General features: G+C 32.2%; 1 protein-coding gene across 2 annotated transcripts; it reads left to right on the plus strand.

The window, feature by feature from the left end:
* Positions 1-1060: 1060 nt before the first annotated feature.
* LOC111632027 (DNA-directed RNA polymerase II subunit RPB11-a) lies at positions 1061-18630 on the plus strand. 2 transcript variants are annotated; one of them, XM_023376381.1, is made up of 3 exons: positions 1061-1215; positions 9756-9845; positions 18435-18630. In XM_023376381.1, exons 1-3 carry the CDS (start codon positions 1163-1165, stop codon positions 18613-18615), a joined length of 324 nt encoding a protein of 107 aa, XP_023232149.1. In that variant the 5' UTR covers positions 1061-1162; the 3' UTR covers positions 18616-18630. The 2 variants fall into 2 exon arrangements, with proteins under 2 accessions (XP_023232149.1, XP_023232150.1); XM_023376382.1 differs by lacking the exons at positions 9756-9845; positions 18435-18630 and adding exons at positions 3401-3463; positions 4134-4746 and having other exon boundaries at positions 1134-1215.
* Positions 18631-19381: the final 751 nt, after the last annotated feature.

Raw genomic sequence — 19381 nt, forward strand, 5'->3', positions numbered from 1 at the left:
TTTTATGGTTTAATTTTATGCTTATAAAGATAAAATTGCGTGAAAACAAATAAATTTTATTTAAAATGTTACTCAGAATAGCAAAAGCTCAAATTTATGCGAATTAAAACTTTTTTATAAGGCTTTTTCTAAACAACGGTTGGTCCGTCTGGATATGTTAGGTTGATGAGGAACGGTGTCCTCACCAGTCCGCTGTATTGTAGGACTAGCCGAATCTATAATAAACTTGCTAAAAAGACCCCCCCTTAGTGCGTGTAAGGCGGAGAGATTAAAAAAAAGTTCTGTTCTCAATTTATCTGATTTGTATCATATAGATACGTTTTTTAAATCGTGATACGATTCAGATATACTCAGAACTATAAGCATGTACTGTACGGTACGTACAGTACCTTATTTGTAAGTTTTGTATATCGTATATTTTGCAGAAAATTTATGCACGTATTTTTTAAAATTTTGCATATATATTTACATTAATTTGATTTTATTATGAAACGTTCAATTCCTAAAACATCCTAATGAATAAAATTGAATATAATTAACGACTTTTAATTTCTACTCTGTGGACACTAATAGGACCTGTTTTTGCAAGCCCATTATGAGTTCGGCCAGGCCCACAGGTGGGCAGCCGAGTGTTGAGGAACGGAACCCAACATTTCCGAACGGACCACACTCCGAAAAATTCCTGGGGGATTATTTGACCCGTCCGGATTCGATCCCGGTTCCCCCAGCGCGTTAGGTTGCCACCTTGCCATCTCGCCATCTTGACCGCTCGGCCATTCGAGTAAAATAATATAGTAAAAATAACAAATATCTTAAATAAAATAAAATAAAATATATAATAATATAATAGAATTTATTTTTAAAAAGTTCTGATACCAAACTCCGAATACAAAGCATCGTATTCGATAAATAATCCATTATATTTTTAATCTCTCAAATCTATCAATTCATTATTAAGTAATTAAATTAATCTGATTTAATTAAAACTGATAATTAATAAAATTAGTTAAATTGTGTAAAATCATTTTAATATAACCAAAATACATTTAAGAAATTTTGCCATTAATCTCGTCTTCAAGCGGGAAATATAGAAACCATAATCTCGATCTTCATCTTACGAAGAAAATAAACAACGAAGATTTGTCAAACTCAACTGTGAAGCATGAATGCTCCACCAGCTTTCGAGTCATTTCTTTTATTTGACGGAGAGAAAAAGTAAGTTTAATATATAAGTTTATAGAATAATTACTCATTTCTGCTTCCAAGTACTTTATTATATAATACTAATAAAAAACAAAAAAAAAATTATTGTAATTCAGGTTGTCTCTTACATATCACCTTCAAAGAAATTAAACGATACTGTAATACTCTGTACGATACAGTATTTTGTACTTATACTGTATTTACACGGAAAGAATTACATAATAAAAACTTGAACATCAATTCACTCAAAACTTTGATTTTGTAACATAACATCTCAATGGCTGTGTTCAGCAGACTCAACAGTTGTGACTGAGCAAAGGTGTTTCAATCAGTAGCTGTTACATAGTTATGTCTGCTGAACTATGAGTGATGTATGCTTTGGAACAAAAAGCAGCCATCACTAGTCAGTTTCAAGTAGCGTAAATGAAAGATGCTATTAAATGTGATGTCAAAATACCAAACATGTTCCAAAATAACAGGGTGTTTGGCAGGAAAATACTCAACTTTAGAACTATTGAGTCTGCTGAATGCAGCCATTCATTTGTGTTTTCAATTATTTACACAAAATTATTTAAAAAAGTTTGGTAATTCCATTGTTAATTCTCCTTTCCTCATTAATGCTATAAATTATTAGAAGAGAATGTTTATCTCTTCCAATCAATTCCTGCAATTGTAGGAATCCCTCTTGTTCATTTGTTTCTCTTTTAAACCGAAATTAAATGATGAAAAAAACATAGCAATATGTTATTTGAACTCTCAGTAACCAAAACTACACTAAAATTAAAATTTGAACAATTTTGCATTCTTCTACTTTCTTGGCTGTTATGGAACAGAGTGAAAGGATTGCAATCAGTCAAATTTTGATTCTTCTGGTTATTGCATTCCTTGACATTTTAAAGTTCTCTGATCCTAAAATAAACAAACAAAGAAAACAAAATTCTGTTTTTGTTGGTCTGTATTTCACTTTATACCTCAGGACTTCTGGACCAAAAATTTTGTAGGAATACTTCTATATACAGGGTGTATCAGAATGATGTTTTAAAATTTGGGGGGATTGTAGAGGATGAAATTTTGAACGCTTTGATATAAGGAACCTATAGCCGGAAATGTGATATAAAGTTTCTACATCACTTTGCACGTTCTATGCGGTCGGTATGCTGAATGAAACAGCAGAATACAGTATTTATGACAAATTTTATTGACAAAATAGTAGAGTACAATCAAACTGTACATCGAATCAGTGGCTGCACTACTTTAGAGTAAATGTTCAATGTGACGACCACCAACTTCATTACATAATCTGCAATGACAAACCATGTTTTGTCCAATTCTCTGTAAGATGCCATGCTCCCTTCTGATGCATTTACAAACGGGTTTCAAGTGCTGCATTTNTCTCCTCCCGGACAACAGGTCTAATGAAACGCAACAAATATATGTGGGGTGACTTAAATCTATTACTTATAACTAAAGAAGGAAGAGAAAAGTAGATGTTTAAGGACAGTGAGAGGGAAAGATAGAAATACCCAGGATTCCTTGGCAATCTTTGGGTGGGTTATCATCCTCAGGTCTTTCTTGGACTGTTGTCTTATCATCGTTCCTGTACACCTTTTGTATGGTATTTTCACAATATTCTTTTCAAAGTTCCTTTGTGGGAAGTATTCGTTTCTGATTCCAATGGCTTCAAGTAGTCTCCAATCCTCCGATTTCCGATCTGGAGCACTAGGCCGCGATTTTTATGCAGCGCTTTACAGCAAACACTCTGAAACCCGTTTGTAAATGCAGCGCTGCAATGTAGCGAACCGTTTTTAAATGTTTGCTGCAAGAGGTCGCTGCAGCGAAGATAAAGCAGCTTTGAACCACGCTTTATTAGCAAAGCAAAATGGATGCCTCCACATCTCAAATGTTTAACGTTGTATTATGCTACGAAGACAAACAAATGAATGTTACCGTAGACGAAAATACAATGAAAAAATTTAGTACAGGTAAATATTTTTATATTTATGTACATTCTTGAAATAATAAATTTAAATTTATCTGTTATTGGTATTGTTTAACTTGAATTAGGTTATACTGATATGATTAAATGGAATTGTAGAATCAGTTTTTAATTTCAGCTAAGGAAAGACAATACCAAATAAGTGATAATCACATTGTACACATTTAAGATGTTTAATTTTAAAAATATACTATTTTTCAGATGAGACATTTCAAGAGAAGTACTGTGAAGTATTCTTTTCATCAAATAATATTGAAGGCACAGGTGAGACATGTTTTATTATTCATTTAAAGCATTCTAGAGACAACTATGATAAAATTGTAATACCGTTGTAAATATATATCCAGGGTGGCCAAGCTCCTTGATAGTCCGAGCCATTTTTCAAAATTTGAAATTTTTCGCGAGCCGCAATTAAATACGTATTAAAAAGGTATGCAAAAAATTCCAGATTACAAATTATATCCATAGCAAGAGTGATACAAATTGTTTCCTCTGGAGCACAATGTCAATTGTCCATTGCACTGACAGTTTACAAATTCAAAATCGGTCTGGAGTCGGTCGATAACGGACGATTACGCCACTGTTTATGTTAGTTCGCGCAGTTTTCGATGATTCATATCATTCTTAACTTGGACGGAAATGAAATTTGTTACAACGTTGCACTTAGTTTTTCATATTTGTTGTTAGTAATTTAGAAGACATTTTGAAACACATATGGAACGATAATAATTTTTAAAAATATAATAACACAAAAATGAAAAGGAAACTCGGATACATTTATGGAGAGCCACAAATAATCCTTCAAAGAGCCGCATGTGGCTCGCGAGCCGCAGGTTGGCCACCCCTGATATATATATTTAAAAAAAACTGTAAATAAAATCTCTTTCATATATATATTTACTGAAATCTCAAAATTTAAAATTTTCCACCACAGGTTCAACTGCTTCTGAAACTGTACCTGCTGAGAGTACTGAACAAAGGAAGTGTGTGAACAAGTTAGATTCTGTAAGTATTATATTTTATGAGTTTAAAAATTATAGCTTACATTATGAAGCAGTTATTTCTAAGAAAACAAGATCTGTTATTTTGAAGTAAAACCCTTCATTTTATTAATTTATACATTTAACATATTTATGATAAAATACTTTAAGTTTGAATATTTTTGTGAATAGTCTTTATAGATTCTTTAATTAAGTTTTCAGAAACTTACTTTATAGTTATCAACATGCTAATGAAAATGTAATATTTTATAGGAAACTACATGGACCACTTCCTCTGTGAAAAAGCTTATAGAGTTTCGCAGAGAAATGGACTTACAGTTTCAGAGTCCAAGCTGCAAAAAAATAAAATTATGGGACCAAATAAGCCAAAGTCTTAAAAATGAAGGTATTCACATAACAGCAGTAGAGGTGGACAGAAAATGGAGAAATCTAATGCTGACGTACAGGAGGAGGAAAGACCAGATGAAACGATCTGGAGGTGGGCAAGTTCCCTTTTGGGAATTTCAGGATGATTTAGATGCTTTCCTTGCTTCAAAAGCAGGTGTAAACCCTGCTTTTGAAGCAAGGAAGCATCAGGAGCATTAGGAAGCATCAGGAGCATTTTGAAGCATCAGGAGCATTTTGAAGCAAGGAAGCATAATAATGTATCAGGAGGTGTAAATCCTCCTGATACATTATTATCATCATTATCCTCAGCAACTGAGGAAAATGTTGAGGAAATTGCTGATGCCTCTACTTCAGACAATTGCCTGGAGAAAGAACAGGCACCACCAAACCAAAAAAAGAAGAAAAGACGAGCCTCCCAAATGGTTTCAGGAATATATTAAAAAACAAGAGGAGGTGGATGAGCAAGTGGAAGAAAGTAGAAGAAATAGGGCTACAAAAATTGAGCATTTTAAAAAATATTTTAAATATTGTTCAAAAAAGTAAAGAAAACGAATAAATTTAAATGTTTATAATCAAATGTGCTAACAGAAAATAAATCTCTAAAACTGTTTTTTTTATTAATAAAGCATTATTGTGTTTAATTTATTCAAAAAATGGCAAGAGAACTCTATTCTCAGACTCCATACAAGCTCTCAATGGCTGTTTTTTTTTTTTTTTTGGATTTCCAGTTTTAATTAAGCCTTAGAAAATGCCTCGTTTTGTATTTTCTTCCTTTGTTCATCAGTATGACATAATGTTGAGTATTTTGAATCTTAGCCCAATTTATTGTCTTTAATAGCCTCTGTGTAAAACTACAAATGCATTACATACTTCTGTAAAAATTTAATTCAATAAGAATATACTTATAATAATAAACAATGCTTTTTGCCCACGACTATAAATTAGACCTAATAAATAGGGTATAACAATTGGTGTGATAAGACCTGCAATTGTTATACCCTATTTATTAGGTTATCTAATTCTGTCTAAGAATATACTTGTTTTTAGACCAAAATAAGGAAAAGATCTTCAATAAAAGTGAGTTTTCCCTACTTTTGAATTTAAATAATCTTAGTCAACAAGTGTAAATAAGCAAATTTTAAAATATAAACGTAGAAAAAGTATGAAACAATTTTTAGCTTCTTGGTAAAAAGACATTTGTTGGTTTCTATAGGGAGCCCTTCAATTGATAGATGAGTGAATTTGTGATAAACATCTTATTAAGAACACTGACAATAGATTGTATAAAACTATTCTCTACATTTATTAATTTAACTACAAGACAATTGTAAATTATATTTTTAATAAACATTTCAATTCTGCATCAATAGATCTGCTAATTGATTACGTTTTACTTCTGCAGCTGTACGATTTCTTGTAATTGGGTCTTCTGCAGGTTCATTATAATCATCAACAAATGCATCCTCTGTACAGTCAATATCACCTTGATTAATGCACAAATTGTGCAATATACATGATGTCATTACGACTTTTGACATTGATGAAATGTTTTCCATGTCCAGATATTTCAGACGACGGAATCGCCCTTTTAGCAGACCTATGGTTTGTTCTACCACAATTCTGATAGAACTGTGTCTTCTGTTAAAATTTTTCTGTTTTACAGTAAGATTACCATAATCTTTATATGGTACAATTAAAAATGTATCTAATGGATACACTGAATCTCCAAGTAAATAATACATATCTCCTAAATACCTTGAAGATTCATTTAAAAACATATTATAAATAGGGCTCTGCTGCCAAACCCGAGAATCATTGGCACTACCAGGCCAACCAACAAATGCATCAATAATTTGCATTTCAGAATCACAAATTATTTGCAACAGGATAGAGTGCCTTCCTTTCCTGTTGTAATAACTCTGGCTGTCTTCCTTTGGAGCTTTTATATATATATGTGTGTTCCATCAACACACCCAATTACTCCAGGCAATGAAACAGAATGTAATTCTTCAAACTTATGAATTGTTCTTTCCAAGTTATCATTTGGCCATGTAATAAACTTGCCAATCGTACGACACATTTTTTGACAGAAGTCTATAAAGATTGTGCGCGCATGACCTTTATTGACACCAAATCTGTCTCCAATACCTCTAAATGATTCTTAGTTAGCAAGAGTCCAAATACTTAATAATACTTCCTTTGTAGAAGAAATAAGAGGTCGTCCTTTTTTCTACTTTCATTTCTCTCTTTGAATTTAATAATTTTATAATTTCCTATAAAAGATAAACGCATTATCAGTTAATTCAGAAATTAATAGAAAATTTAGCTTATTTTAAGTTAAAAACTTACTTCTGTTGAACTTTTTGTGAGTCTAAAATGAGATTTGAAGTCATCCATAGAATATGAAGGTACGACCTCTTCAACGTAATTTCGTATCTTCTGTCGCTTAGATTTTTTACGTTCATTGGAAACAGCGATGCCAACCATTAAATTTTCATACCTCCTTTTTACATTCTCTTATAATTCTTTAAATAATATGTTGCTTTCTAAAACTGAAATCAGCAAACAAACAGCGTCCATTTTGCTTCAGCGACAAGCGTTTGTAAAATGCCGTGCAGCGACATGCAGCAGTTGCTGCTCATGACATCATTTACGCTACATTTTCACTGCATAAAAAAAACGCGGCCTTTATATCACATTTCCGGCTATAGGTTCCTTATATCAAAACGTTCAAAATTTCATCCTCTACAATCCCCCAAATTTTTAAAATGTCATTCTGATACACCCTGTATATGAGGAATGCTCCACATATAAAGTATTCCTGCCAAATTTCAAAATTTTTGGAGCGATGGGATTAGACAATGAAAATTTTACTCATTATTGGCTTTTGCCTTTTTCTAGCTTTTAAAAATTATAATTGAAAATTATCAGATTTGCTTACTAATTCCTTTACTCCTGTTAGAGTACCAGGAAAGTTGTGCAATGCACACACTAGTGGTCCAGTACAGTAGTTTTATCCATTAAATGCTCACTGGTAAGGCTATGAGTTAACACCTCACCAACAGGCTGGTTGCATAGGGTTTTTTCATGTGTCTAATACTTAAATGCAGCTGGTTTCCCGTAGAAACCCTTCTCAGGAGGTATTTTTCTCTTTGCAGATTGTCAATGTGTTGTATTGCCTTATCCTAAGTCATGCAAGAGCCCTTCGCAGCTTTTTTCGTTTACTTTTGTTTGGGAAATGCACTTTGCTTTTACTTATTTTCTTCTTACAAAATATTTAACTTTACGCACATGCCCTAATCAGAATAGATTTTTTTCTCCTTTTTTGCAATCCCAAACAAAGGGAAATAATTTTCCCATCCAAAAATTTTTTGAAAATTAAAGCAGATACAAATAGCCATGCTTAATAGTTTAAATCCACTTCTAAACTAATTAAGTAAGTAGTTTTGTTTTCTGTCAATAGATGGTGAAAATGGTAGTGCCCTCTGTGATATGAAAACAGGCTATATTATAACATTACATTGTGAAAGTTTCTTTTAGATATTGTGTTTGTTTGTGTGTGTGTGTATTCAAGTATAAGTTATTCAAAAAGCAACTTCTATCCATTATAATTTACTTTTGACACTACTTATACTTTATTGAAATTCAGCTAAAGACAAATGCATTTACTATATTTTTGCACAAATAAAAGTTTGCTCTTATGTGAAACTTGCTTCTTTTTCCAGTTTTGAAACACATGTCCTACTTTGCTTATAAGATCATATCTTGCATATAAAAACATATTCTTTTGTTTGCCAGCTTGATTTGGCTGATAAGAGCACTCTACTGCTGTGCCAATGTAAATTAAAATGAAATATACTGATATAGAAACTTATCAGTGACATCTCTGTGGTAAGCATTATTAAAAACTAAAAAGCCAAAATTTAAAAATTTGTACTATTATGGAAAATTTTTTTTAAAATTTGAGGTTTTTTTAGATACTCTGCAGAATACAGTGATTTTGCCTCATATATAGACACCATCAAGCAATCGTGGGCTCGAAAGGCACTCCATGGCAGGCATCCTTATGACCTGGCCCAGGATTTTGTTGACAAAACTGTGTCAAACAGCTGGTTAGATCGAGGATGCCTCTTTGGGGAGATGGAAGGATTCATGATTGCCATACAGGATCAGGTCAAAAATACTAAAAACTACAGAAAACACATACTCAAAGATACAACACTCACAAATGACACATGCAGAAAATGTCACATCATGCCAGAAACTATACAACACATCACTTCTGGTTGCAAGCTCTTGGCACAGACAGATTACTTACATAGACACAATCAAGTAGCAAATATAATACACCAAGAGCTTGCAAAGAAACACAAATTGGCAGACATCCACGAACCATACTACAAGTATATTCCACAGACAGTATTGGAAAATAACACGCACAAAATGTATTACGACAGAGCCATAATCACAGATAAAACAATTTACCACAACAGACCAGACATCACACTCATTGACAAACACAATAAAATCACATACATTATAGACATAGCCATTCCAAACACTCACAATGTGCAAAACACACGCACTGAAAAAATTAGCAAGTACACAGAACTCGCCCAGGAAATAAGGCATCTGTGGAGGATGGATAGGGTGCTTATTGTATCTGTTGTTTTCTCCTGTACAGGTGTGATACCACACACTACACAAAAGCCTGGGAACATTACAATTGAGTAGAAATACATACATCACACTACAGAAGGCCACTATATTGAATACATGCCACATTGTTAGGAAATTCCTGAATACACACACACACACACTTATTTAATTTTAGTTTTGTTTTGGTTGCTATGCCTTGACTTTAGTCCGGCATAGTACACAGCCACCGGTGTGAACTGAGTATAACTCACAAAACCCAATATAAAAATAATAAAGGTCTTGGTTTAACAAGAAGATAAGTGATATCTTAAAAAAATTGTCTTGAAACATTTTATCACAAATAAACATTTGACTCCTTTAACTTTATTATCTATGGTTTGTTTCTTATATAAAAATATGGAATTGGTACAGTAGATCAAAACTTATTAATAAACTATATAGTTTAATATTTTGGATAATTATATAATTCTGTAAACTTAAAATTATTAAATTAACTATGTTAATTCTAGAATAACTATAGAAAAGGATACAAAAGTTCCCAATGCTGCTATTTTTACAGTTAATAAAGAAGATCATACTTTGGGAAATATGATAAGAGCGTAAGTAATTCTCTTTATTATAAGTGATAGTAATTCTATTGTATTTATTCTTTGCCTGAAGATGACTTTTTTAGGATGTTTAAAGTGCTTGCAATGATAAAGTAATAAAAATCATTTAATACCAATAGACAGTGGTTATCTTGTTCTTTAAGTTGATATTACTTTTGGCATGGTTAACATAGTCTTTATTTTTATAATTATTAATAGATCACTATGATATTTTTCTTAGCTTTCCCCTTGTTTATGACACAGTTATATTTAAGACAACATATCTAGAATAATACTTGTACTATTCTAGACTTTTATTTCTATAATTATAATGACTTATAACTGATAATCGTAGAGATCTAAATTGATAAACGAAGGCTATCTACTATTTAGTTCAAAATTAAGAGAATATGCACATTTTGTTCAAATTTCTGAAAAACTAATGGACACACTAATGAAATTTGGTGTGGATACACAGTTATATAAGATAAAAAAAAGTATAGTACATAAGTCATGGTATGCACTTATGAACATCAGTAAGGCTCATATGATATTATTTATCATTTTTCATTTTAATAATTTTGATTGCATAACAAAACAATTTCTGATTTTTTTTTAGTTTATTAATAATATTTTATAAAGGGCAGGAAATTTATTAAGAGATAAAATTTTGTACATGGATCATATAGAATTTGTTAATGAATAATAAAAATTAATTGAGTCTGTACATGAATTACATAGAATTTATTAATGAATAATAATAAAAATTTTTTTGAAAGCCATGTAGATTTAGGGTTATGGATTTATAATGGAATTTTAATAATACATTTTATTTTTTATTTTTATAATTCAGTAATTATAAAAATATATAACTGTTAATTAGAAAAAATAACTAATTAAAACATTGGAGAAGCAAAACATATGTGCATGGGAAGTCAAATGATGTTTTAGTTTGTCAATGTGCCATACTGTAAGGGATGTGAAGGTCAGGGAAATTAAAATAAAAATTTAATTAGGAATCCTGTCAGTACGGTTTAGGTCTGGAAATCTGGCTGGCCAATCCATCCAGCAAATATCCTCTTTCAAGATAATCATTAACCATGTGAGTGCTACGTGAACAAGCATTGTCATCCATAAAAATGAACTGAGAGCCAACTGTGCCCCTGAAAAGTCAAACATAGGGCTATAAGATCTCATTCCTATACCTTTTGACAGTCAAGAAGTCTCTGTCAAACACATTGGAGAGGTATGTGGCCATCCAATGTGATATCTGCCCAGACTATGACACCTCCACTGCCATAGCAGTCCCTTTCTCAGATGTTGGAGGAAAGGTATCAGAACAAAATAGATTTTAACATAAACAAGCAATTACTTATTGTGACATCACAATATTAGAATGAATTTTTTAATCATATTTTAATATTAAGGTCCCAATTTCTCTCCAGATAAAGGTGCGTCAAGAATCCATGTCTAGGCTGAATCATAACTCTTCTGTGAATAGAATGGTACCAGAGATACAGGTACAGGTGGAAAGTAAACAGGCTGCACCAATAGGCATAGCCTTAAAGTAGGGAAGAAATAGTGGGTGAAATCATGTTAGGAGAAGGGTGGGTGGAAAGGAAGAAGGATATGAAGGGGGAAGGAAGTCTAGAAAGATGAAAAAGGAAGTGGAAGTGAGATGCCCTGCTGCATACCATTTACTAAGAGAGAGATGTAAATTACAAAATTTCCCACATAGTGGAGAACAATTAAATGTAGCTATTTACAATGAGGTGTGTTTTTTACAATTGATATCAGAATTAAATGGTCACCACAGAAGTGGTGTTACAGAGAGGATACAGTGAAACAGAGTTATCTGCAGAACCAAATGATGAATATCACTCCATGCTGTTCTGTGATGGGCAATGGATCTTCTTAAAGTTGTCCATGGTTGAGATGAAGTTCAGAAACATTTTTCAGAGCAGTCTATTCTCTACAAGAAGAAATGGCTGGCATGGTCAGGAATGATTATTTATTTTTAAAAACACTGGTCATCAGTTTGAGGCACTGTTTGTTATACTGCAGGCAATGGAAGGAGAGTTTCATCCTCCTGAGGACAGTAAGGGCATTTACTATCACTGCTACCCAGGAACCATCTCAAGTATGCATTAAAGTTCCCGTGCCTGGTGATAAGCTGAGTAAGGTTGGTGTCAGGTGCTAGAGAGAGGAGGAAGTAACCTCCAGGAGAAACTGATGAGTGAGCCTGCCAGTTTCACTGGTATCCCACTCATCCTGCCATGCCTTGGTGGTTTTTTGATTGAGGTATCTAGTGATCCAAGGAGTAGAGATCAGAGAGAAAGCCTTGGAGGTGAGCCTTTTGGGGGACACCCTTGCGAGTTGGTCTTCATGGTCGTTCCACTTGTTATTCAAATGTCCTTTTATCCAATAGAAATTTATTGATAGCTTTTGTTGCGGGTTAACCAAGAGGGTGGTGATGTCCTTGATGATTTTGAAGTTTAAGTTCCTGTTACAAATCTAGTGAAGAGTCACCTTACTATCCATGATGATGATAATCTTCTTCCTTTATAGCTGAACTGATGTTGGTGCCGATATAGTCAAGGGCCTTGTAAATGGCATTGGACTCAGCCTGATTATTTGAACAGCTGTTTGTACAGTTGCTGCCTGTTGTCCACTGCTACAAAAGAGCCGCCCACACTCTCCTTGGACTTAGAACCGTCTGTATAAATGTTGAAATCATTGGGGATATCATCCATGTTCATGTTGAACTGAGAGGTAATGATTGTAGCTGGGTGCAAAAGGTGATAGTTGTTGGTCTTGTCCAAACCATTGATGGAAATTATGTTATTGAGTTTCTTGATGTTTAAAGGAAGAGACTTGGACGGAAGTATAGTCCTCAGATTATTGTGGATATTGTTGTTGTAAGATTATATATTTAAATGCATTGCACTCTTGATAGAATGACTTTTTTTTAAGGTTATTTTTAGCTGTTATAACCTGTACCAAATTGCACTCATTCCAAAGCCAAGGTTTTGTTTCATTTCTGCTATTGTGTGATCTGGGTGATGTTTAACATAGTCTGCAAGTATTTTTGGGTCTATTTTTTGAATAAAATCAATACTATTTGCCGCTTTGAGACCTTGGCCAATGGCTTTTTTTTTTTAGCCATCTGTATAGTGTCTATTTCAAAAACATCTGCAACTTCAACTTTTGACTTTCCTTTTTCTACCAAAGACACTGCTTTTTCCCTTAAATCTACACTATATACCATCACTTTCTCTACTTAAAAAAACATTATACTTTTATCGTTTGTTTTAGGAAATACTATATTGATTAAACCAAGTCATGAATCTATAAGTCAACACATGTTATCTATTAAACATAAAGAGTTGTGAGCAGCACCACAAGAAGCTGTAATAAAATATCTCAATCCAGTAGTAAGGGGTTGGAGCCAATATTACACTTCTGTAGTCTCAAGTAAAATCTTTAGTTCATTGGATAATAATATGCACAAAAAGCTTTAGAAATGGGCTGTTTATAGACACCATAACAAAAGAAGGTGTTGGGTTAAAAGAAAAGACTTTAAAAAGTATAGTAATGACAACTGGAAGTATATGGTAAGTAACAAGTTATATCTTATTAGACATAAGGATCATGCTATTAAACGACACATCAAAGTAAATGGAAATAGATCTCCATATGATAGAGATTGGCCATACTGGGGAAATCACTTAAGTGAACTACCAGGAAAATCATCATGGGTAATAAAGTTACTGAAGTTACAGCAAGGTAAATGTAATTATTGTCATCTCTGGTTTAGGTTTGATGATTTAGCACATGTGCATCATCAAGATCGCAATAGATGCAATAATAACATGAAAAATCTATCCTTGCTTCATAAGTACCGCCACGATTGATTACATGGAAGTATGCATGACAAGCACCAAATTAGAGAGAAGCCAGATGATGGGAAACTATCAAGTCCGGTTTTGAAGTCAAGTGGAGAGAGGTGACTTTCTCCGCTTAGATAACACGACCTTTGGTTTTGGTTGTTAATGATAGTTATATTAAGTTTTTAGTGATATTTTATATTAAATTAACATCAATCCATTTGAGAAGATTTCTTTTGTCTTAATCCTTCCCTTAAATAAAAAGTTATGGTAAGTTATGGGTTTTAAATATTCTAGGGAGTGTGGTATGTTGTCAGTTGAAGATATTGCAGCAGTAAAAGTTGCTATTGAAACATGTAATAATCCTGAGCTAAAGAGGGAAATACTTTGTGTACCTGGATCAGATTATTATGTAAATAAAGAGAGATACCAGTACGATCGTAAGAAACAGTGGGATGAGATAGTAGAAAGAAAAGCAGCAGTAATACTAGAAAATTTAAGTATAGCAAAGCAACTACAGGAAAAAGTAATGGGCATTGTGCTCTCAGTTGGGATGAGAATGCTAACTTGGGCTATCATGAAAGTACTCTTGGTCTTTCACGTGAGTATAGTATAAATTTTTTAAACAACTCTTTTTTTACACAACTGGGGATAATCGATAATAAAAAAGCAGCAGAAGAGTTAATGATGATGAGAATCTAGGTGTTGAACAGAAATATAAGTTAGCTTGTCTTTATTGTTTTATGGAGCACATTCCAGCTTTGTACAAGCAGATGAGCAAAGAAGATACAGAAGAGTTTTATAATGCCCAAAACCCCAATGGGATCAAACAGCCAAAGTTTTGGTCTTATTATCTGATGGGTGAAATAGACAATTTGAAAGGAGAAAAAAGCCTTGATCAATACAGGCTTGAGAAATCTGTAGAGAGTGGAAGTAAAGCAGCAGTCGAATATTGCTTAGAGAAAACAAATTTAAGAAGAAAGAAGGATTCCATAGTAGATGCTGCAATAGAGACAGTTAAAAATCGTATAATAAGAGGGCCAAAAGCTAGCAGCAGCATTTTTGATAGAATTGAAAATGATTGGGTTGTTTTTCGTGACCAAAGATATAGAGATAGCTAAAAATCATGGATACCAAGCGATTATTATGTAGATATCTTGCACTCTCTGCTATCGAAGATGAAAGATGATCAAAAGATAGAATTTTTAAAAAAGAACATAGAGGGTGTTAACTATAAAAGGGATGCTTTTGAAAATCCTAGATGTTCAAAAATGCTAAAATATTTATTAAATTGGCCATATCAGACTTGCTTTATGAAGACAGCAGAACTGATGTGGGGATTTTTACCAGAGAGGAGCTATGCTGATCTGCTACTGGAGATTTGTAATCAGGTTGAGTCTAAAAAAGAGGAAAATTTGAAGTACAGTGAAGAAAAGTTTTGATTATAGAAAGCTCTTGAGGGAGTTCTGGAGCTAGAGTCCTGAACACCACAAGAGATATGTTCTTAGTGACAAGGAAATAACCTACAAATAATCGTGTGATTGCACAGTAACTCCATAATTCTTGTAGTTCTCATAAAGCAATTTAAAAATTTTACCTTCAGCGATAATGGCTCCCATCAACAAATCTGAGTGACCAGATATATACTTTGTAACCCCATATAGTGCAACATCAATTCCATAATCAAGTGGCTTAAATAACAAAGGGTATGGCCCACAAACTGTCACAAATGGTTACGATTCCATGTTTCTTAGCAATTTTTATTATATGTTTTTATATTCAAAACTTCAAATGTCACAGAACCAGGAGTCTCGATCATGATGAGTGAAGTGTTACTTTGAACAAACTAGTTATATCCTGTGTTGGATCATAGAAAGTTACTTCTATTCCTCTTTTTGGCAGCTCATTTTCAGCAAATCTCTTCAGCCTATAATAACTATTATATTGAATTAAAACATGTGAACCAACTTTAGTGAAAGTTAAAATGGCAAAAGTGAGTGTGAATAGTCCAGAAGGATAGATTAATGCCTGTCCCTACCTAACCTACAGAAAAGCAATTTTTTATTTTATTTAATATACAGGTATACTAAATAAAATAAAAAATTGTTTTTTGTGAAACTTTGTAGCATTATCTGTAAAGCCAGTATAATACGTCCTGATATTACAAGATACATACTTGTAGACGAAAATTTATATTTTATGTTTAATTCATTTAACTTGGCCGAAACATCAGTTAAAAATCCCAAATTTATCAACCAATCACTGTTTTCTAATTGCTCATAATATTCATCTCTTCATGAAAGAAATTCTTTTATTTGTGGCAAAAAGTTGATAAATCTTTCAAGTATTTTATCCCTGCTGAGCCATCTCACATCAGTATGTAAAAGAAGGTCATTACACTTCTTATTTTCCTCTTCCAAAAGTAATTTAAATAATCTGTGTTGCATTTCTCATGATCTTATAGAATTAATAATTTTTATTATAAGTGACATTAAATCATTAAAACCAATAGTTTTCATGCATAATGCTTCCTGATGTATAAGACAATGGAAATGAAGAATCTTGTCTGCATAAAGCCATAAATCCAATGTTCTTACCAGTCATCAAATGTGCACCATCTGTAGTAATGGAAGTTAACTTCTGAAGTGGTAATTTATTAGTCATTGCAAAATTTTTAAATGTGGAAAAATATATCTTCGCCTCGAGTATGCCCCTTTAGTGGAAGATTTTAAGGAATTTTTCTTTTGTAGAAANTTTTTAGCTTTGGGACTAGGGTTTCTCATTTCCAGTCTTGCTTGTCCTGGGATACCAGAAAAAAGTGAACTGTTTCCCGGGATATAATTAATTATTTTAAAAAATAAAATAAATCTTAAAATTGAATGATATAATTATTTTTCATTTTTAAGTAACTTAATATGTCCTTCAACCTCCAAAATATTAATAATGCTGTGTAAAATATGTATTAAATATTACCTTTGAATTACATAAAAATTTTCACAAATAGAAAAAATTTATTAAAGTTTGTTGGAAACTGCATACAACAACAAAAAATGCTTTGAATTGAGTTGAAAATTAAAAAAAATGAACTTAGATCAAACTTCTAAGTTAGAAGGTAATTTTCGTTATTTAAATAAAACATAATACAAAATAATAATGTAAACTTTTATAATATAAGATTTTAAAACGCAAAAACGGTCAATACTCCGATCACCCAATTTGATTCTTATTTTACTAAAGAAAAAGTCCTGCTATCGAAAATGCCCTTTTTGATTCAATTGATGTGGGTAGAATCGTCTTTAATGCATTTAAGGGAAGACAGGTGTTATGTGTTTTTTCATCTGTAGTCTCAAAGATTTCTAGTTTGTTTTCAAGATACATTACAGTACTTCTTTTGCTGTCTAGTATTCTTGATTTTTCTACCTTGGCTGCTTTAATAGAGGCATCAAGCCAACAGTCCGATAATTTGGCAGTTCGTTTGGCTTTAATAATCAAGTTTATGAAGAAAAACTTCATACTTAGACTTTACACTCATTTGTATTCTTGCCCAATTTGCACAACCTGGCATAATGTAGTTATCGAAGCTACTGAGCATGGTTAAAAATTGAGACAGCATAAGCAAAATTATTCCAGATATTACAGGTTCTGACAAGTAAAAAATTTTCAGAGCCCTGTCACAAATAGGCTACATATTGATTATTGACAATCTGTGACATGCCATAGTAAGCGAAAATTTAAAATACAGCTGTCCCTTGATAATCCGACAGGTATGGGACCAAAGGGGTGTCAGATTACCAAAAGTGTCCGGATTACCGAAAGTGATTACATATTTGGTATTGTTTTGCTAGCAGTAGCCTACAATATTCCCTACTCAACTGTTCGAACAGAACTGCTCACTGAAAACACACGAAATGTGTGTCATCGTGTAAGAATTGGGTGGGAAGATTCACATTGCGACATGCTTCTGTGCAAGCAGACACGTAAGGGGATGGATACCTTGACAGGAGGTGCGTCAGACTACTGAGCATTCGGATTACAAAACGACGGACTATCAAGGGACAGCTGTACTAATAAGCAGGCTTAAAACTAATAAATACAAATGTATTCTGATGGTTTGAGTTAATAATACTTTCTATTTGCAAAATTTCTTCCGCTTTAACACAAAATAAGAAAAAAGTGAATTTTTAATAAATTTGTGGGATTTCCCAGGATGATAAGAATTTCCCAGGTTAAAAAACTGCCGTGATCCTGTTGAAGAAACCCTATTTGGAACATTTAGAGAATTTTGTTTAATGGATACATTACAAATTTAGCAGAACTGAAAGTCAACATCACACACTATATCCACATCATCTCTACAAAACACTCAGATTTGTTGTTGAATATGCTATTTTTCAATTTCAGCTTATTTCAGAATGCACCATATTTATGTCACTTGTAAATGTTTTTTTTTACTTCTGTTATTGCTTTCCACCATAAAAAAGCACAGATTGTTGAACTAAATTTTTTTCTTCACTAAACAAAATTTCACTGCTTCATGTGTATTCATGCAAAATGTCAAGTCATTCTGATCAGTGGTTCTTATTTCAGATAATTTTAAATAATAAAGTTTCAGAAATTAAATTAAATATTATGTATACAATGAGAAAGATCTAAATTAAAAGTAAATTAAAATAATTTTAATTTTTAATCAAAAACTTAATTATCTTGTTTTTAGACAATTAATGAAAGATCCAAATGTATTATTTGCTGGATATAAAGTGCCACATCCACTGGAACACAAATTTCTTCTTAGACTTCAAACAACTCCAGATTATTCACCTCAAGAAGCATTCACAAATGCCATAACTGATTTAATCAGTGAATTATCTCTTCTTGAAGAAAGATTTAGGGTATGATCTTAAAATTTTATTTTCTGTTGTAAAGATTATAAATGTTCCTTTTACTTATATCTTTGTTTAACATTAAATATAACATTTTAACTACCTTGTTAAAGGTAGTTATTTTCATATGCAAGGTAGTTATTTTCATAACAAGGTAGTTATTTTCATATGCACTTCTTTTTATTGCTATGATATATTTTAATTTCATTTAAAAATATTAAATCTGAATAAATTTATTTTTATTATAAAGCATTTTCGTAACACTGAAAACAATCATAAATCATACATTTGAATTTGAACATTAACGATATTAGCCGTTTTTTAATTATAAATAAGAATTAAATTTTAGAATTAAAACATTTAAAAATATTTAAAATTGGCACGCATGCGTTTTAAATTTCGATAAGAATGGCTATTAATTATTTTATAAACGCGCAAAACACTGGCGCGCATGCACCTTAACATGTATTACATAATATCCAATTAGGATGGCGATTAAGTATAAATAAATTTTACATTTTAAATTAAAACTAAAAATTAAAGACAAAACCTTTGTAAATACGTATAAAATTAAAAGTTAAAAACAAATACTTTTGTAAATACGTATAAAATTTTTTGGCACGCATGCGCNAGGGTCTTCAGGTGTTCTATAAATTTTTCTGGTGCAATATGAATTTGATTTTGATTTTTAAGCATTCCAATCTCCAATGCTTCTATCTTCAAAAATTTATTTTTTAAAATTTGAAGCTTAGCAGAAATGGTGGGATTTCTATATAATTGC

The sequence above is a fragment of the Centruroides sculpturatus genome, unplaced genomic scaffold (genome assembly GCF_000671375.1).
Source record: "Centruroides sculpturatus isolate CEXI.00-Female unplaced genomic scaffold, Cexi_2.0 scaffold696, whole genome shotgun sequence".
In the NCBI taxonomy this organism is placed as follows: Eukaryota; Metazoa; Arthropoda; class Arachnida; order Scorpiones; family Buthidae; genus Centruroides; species Centruroides sculpturatus.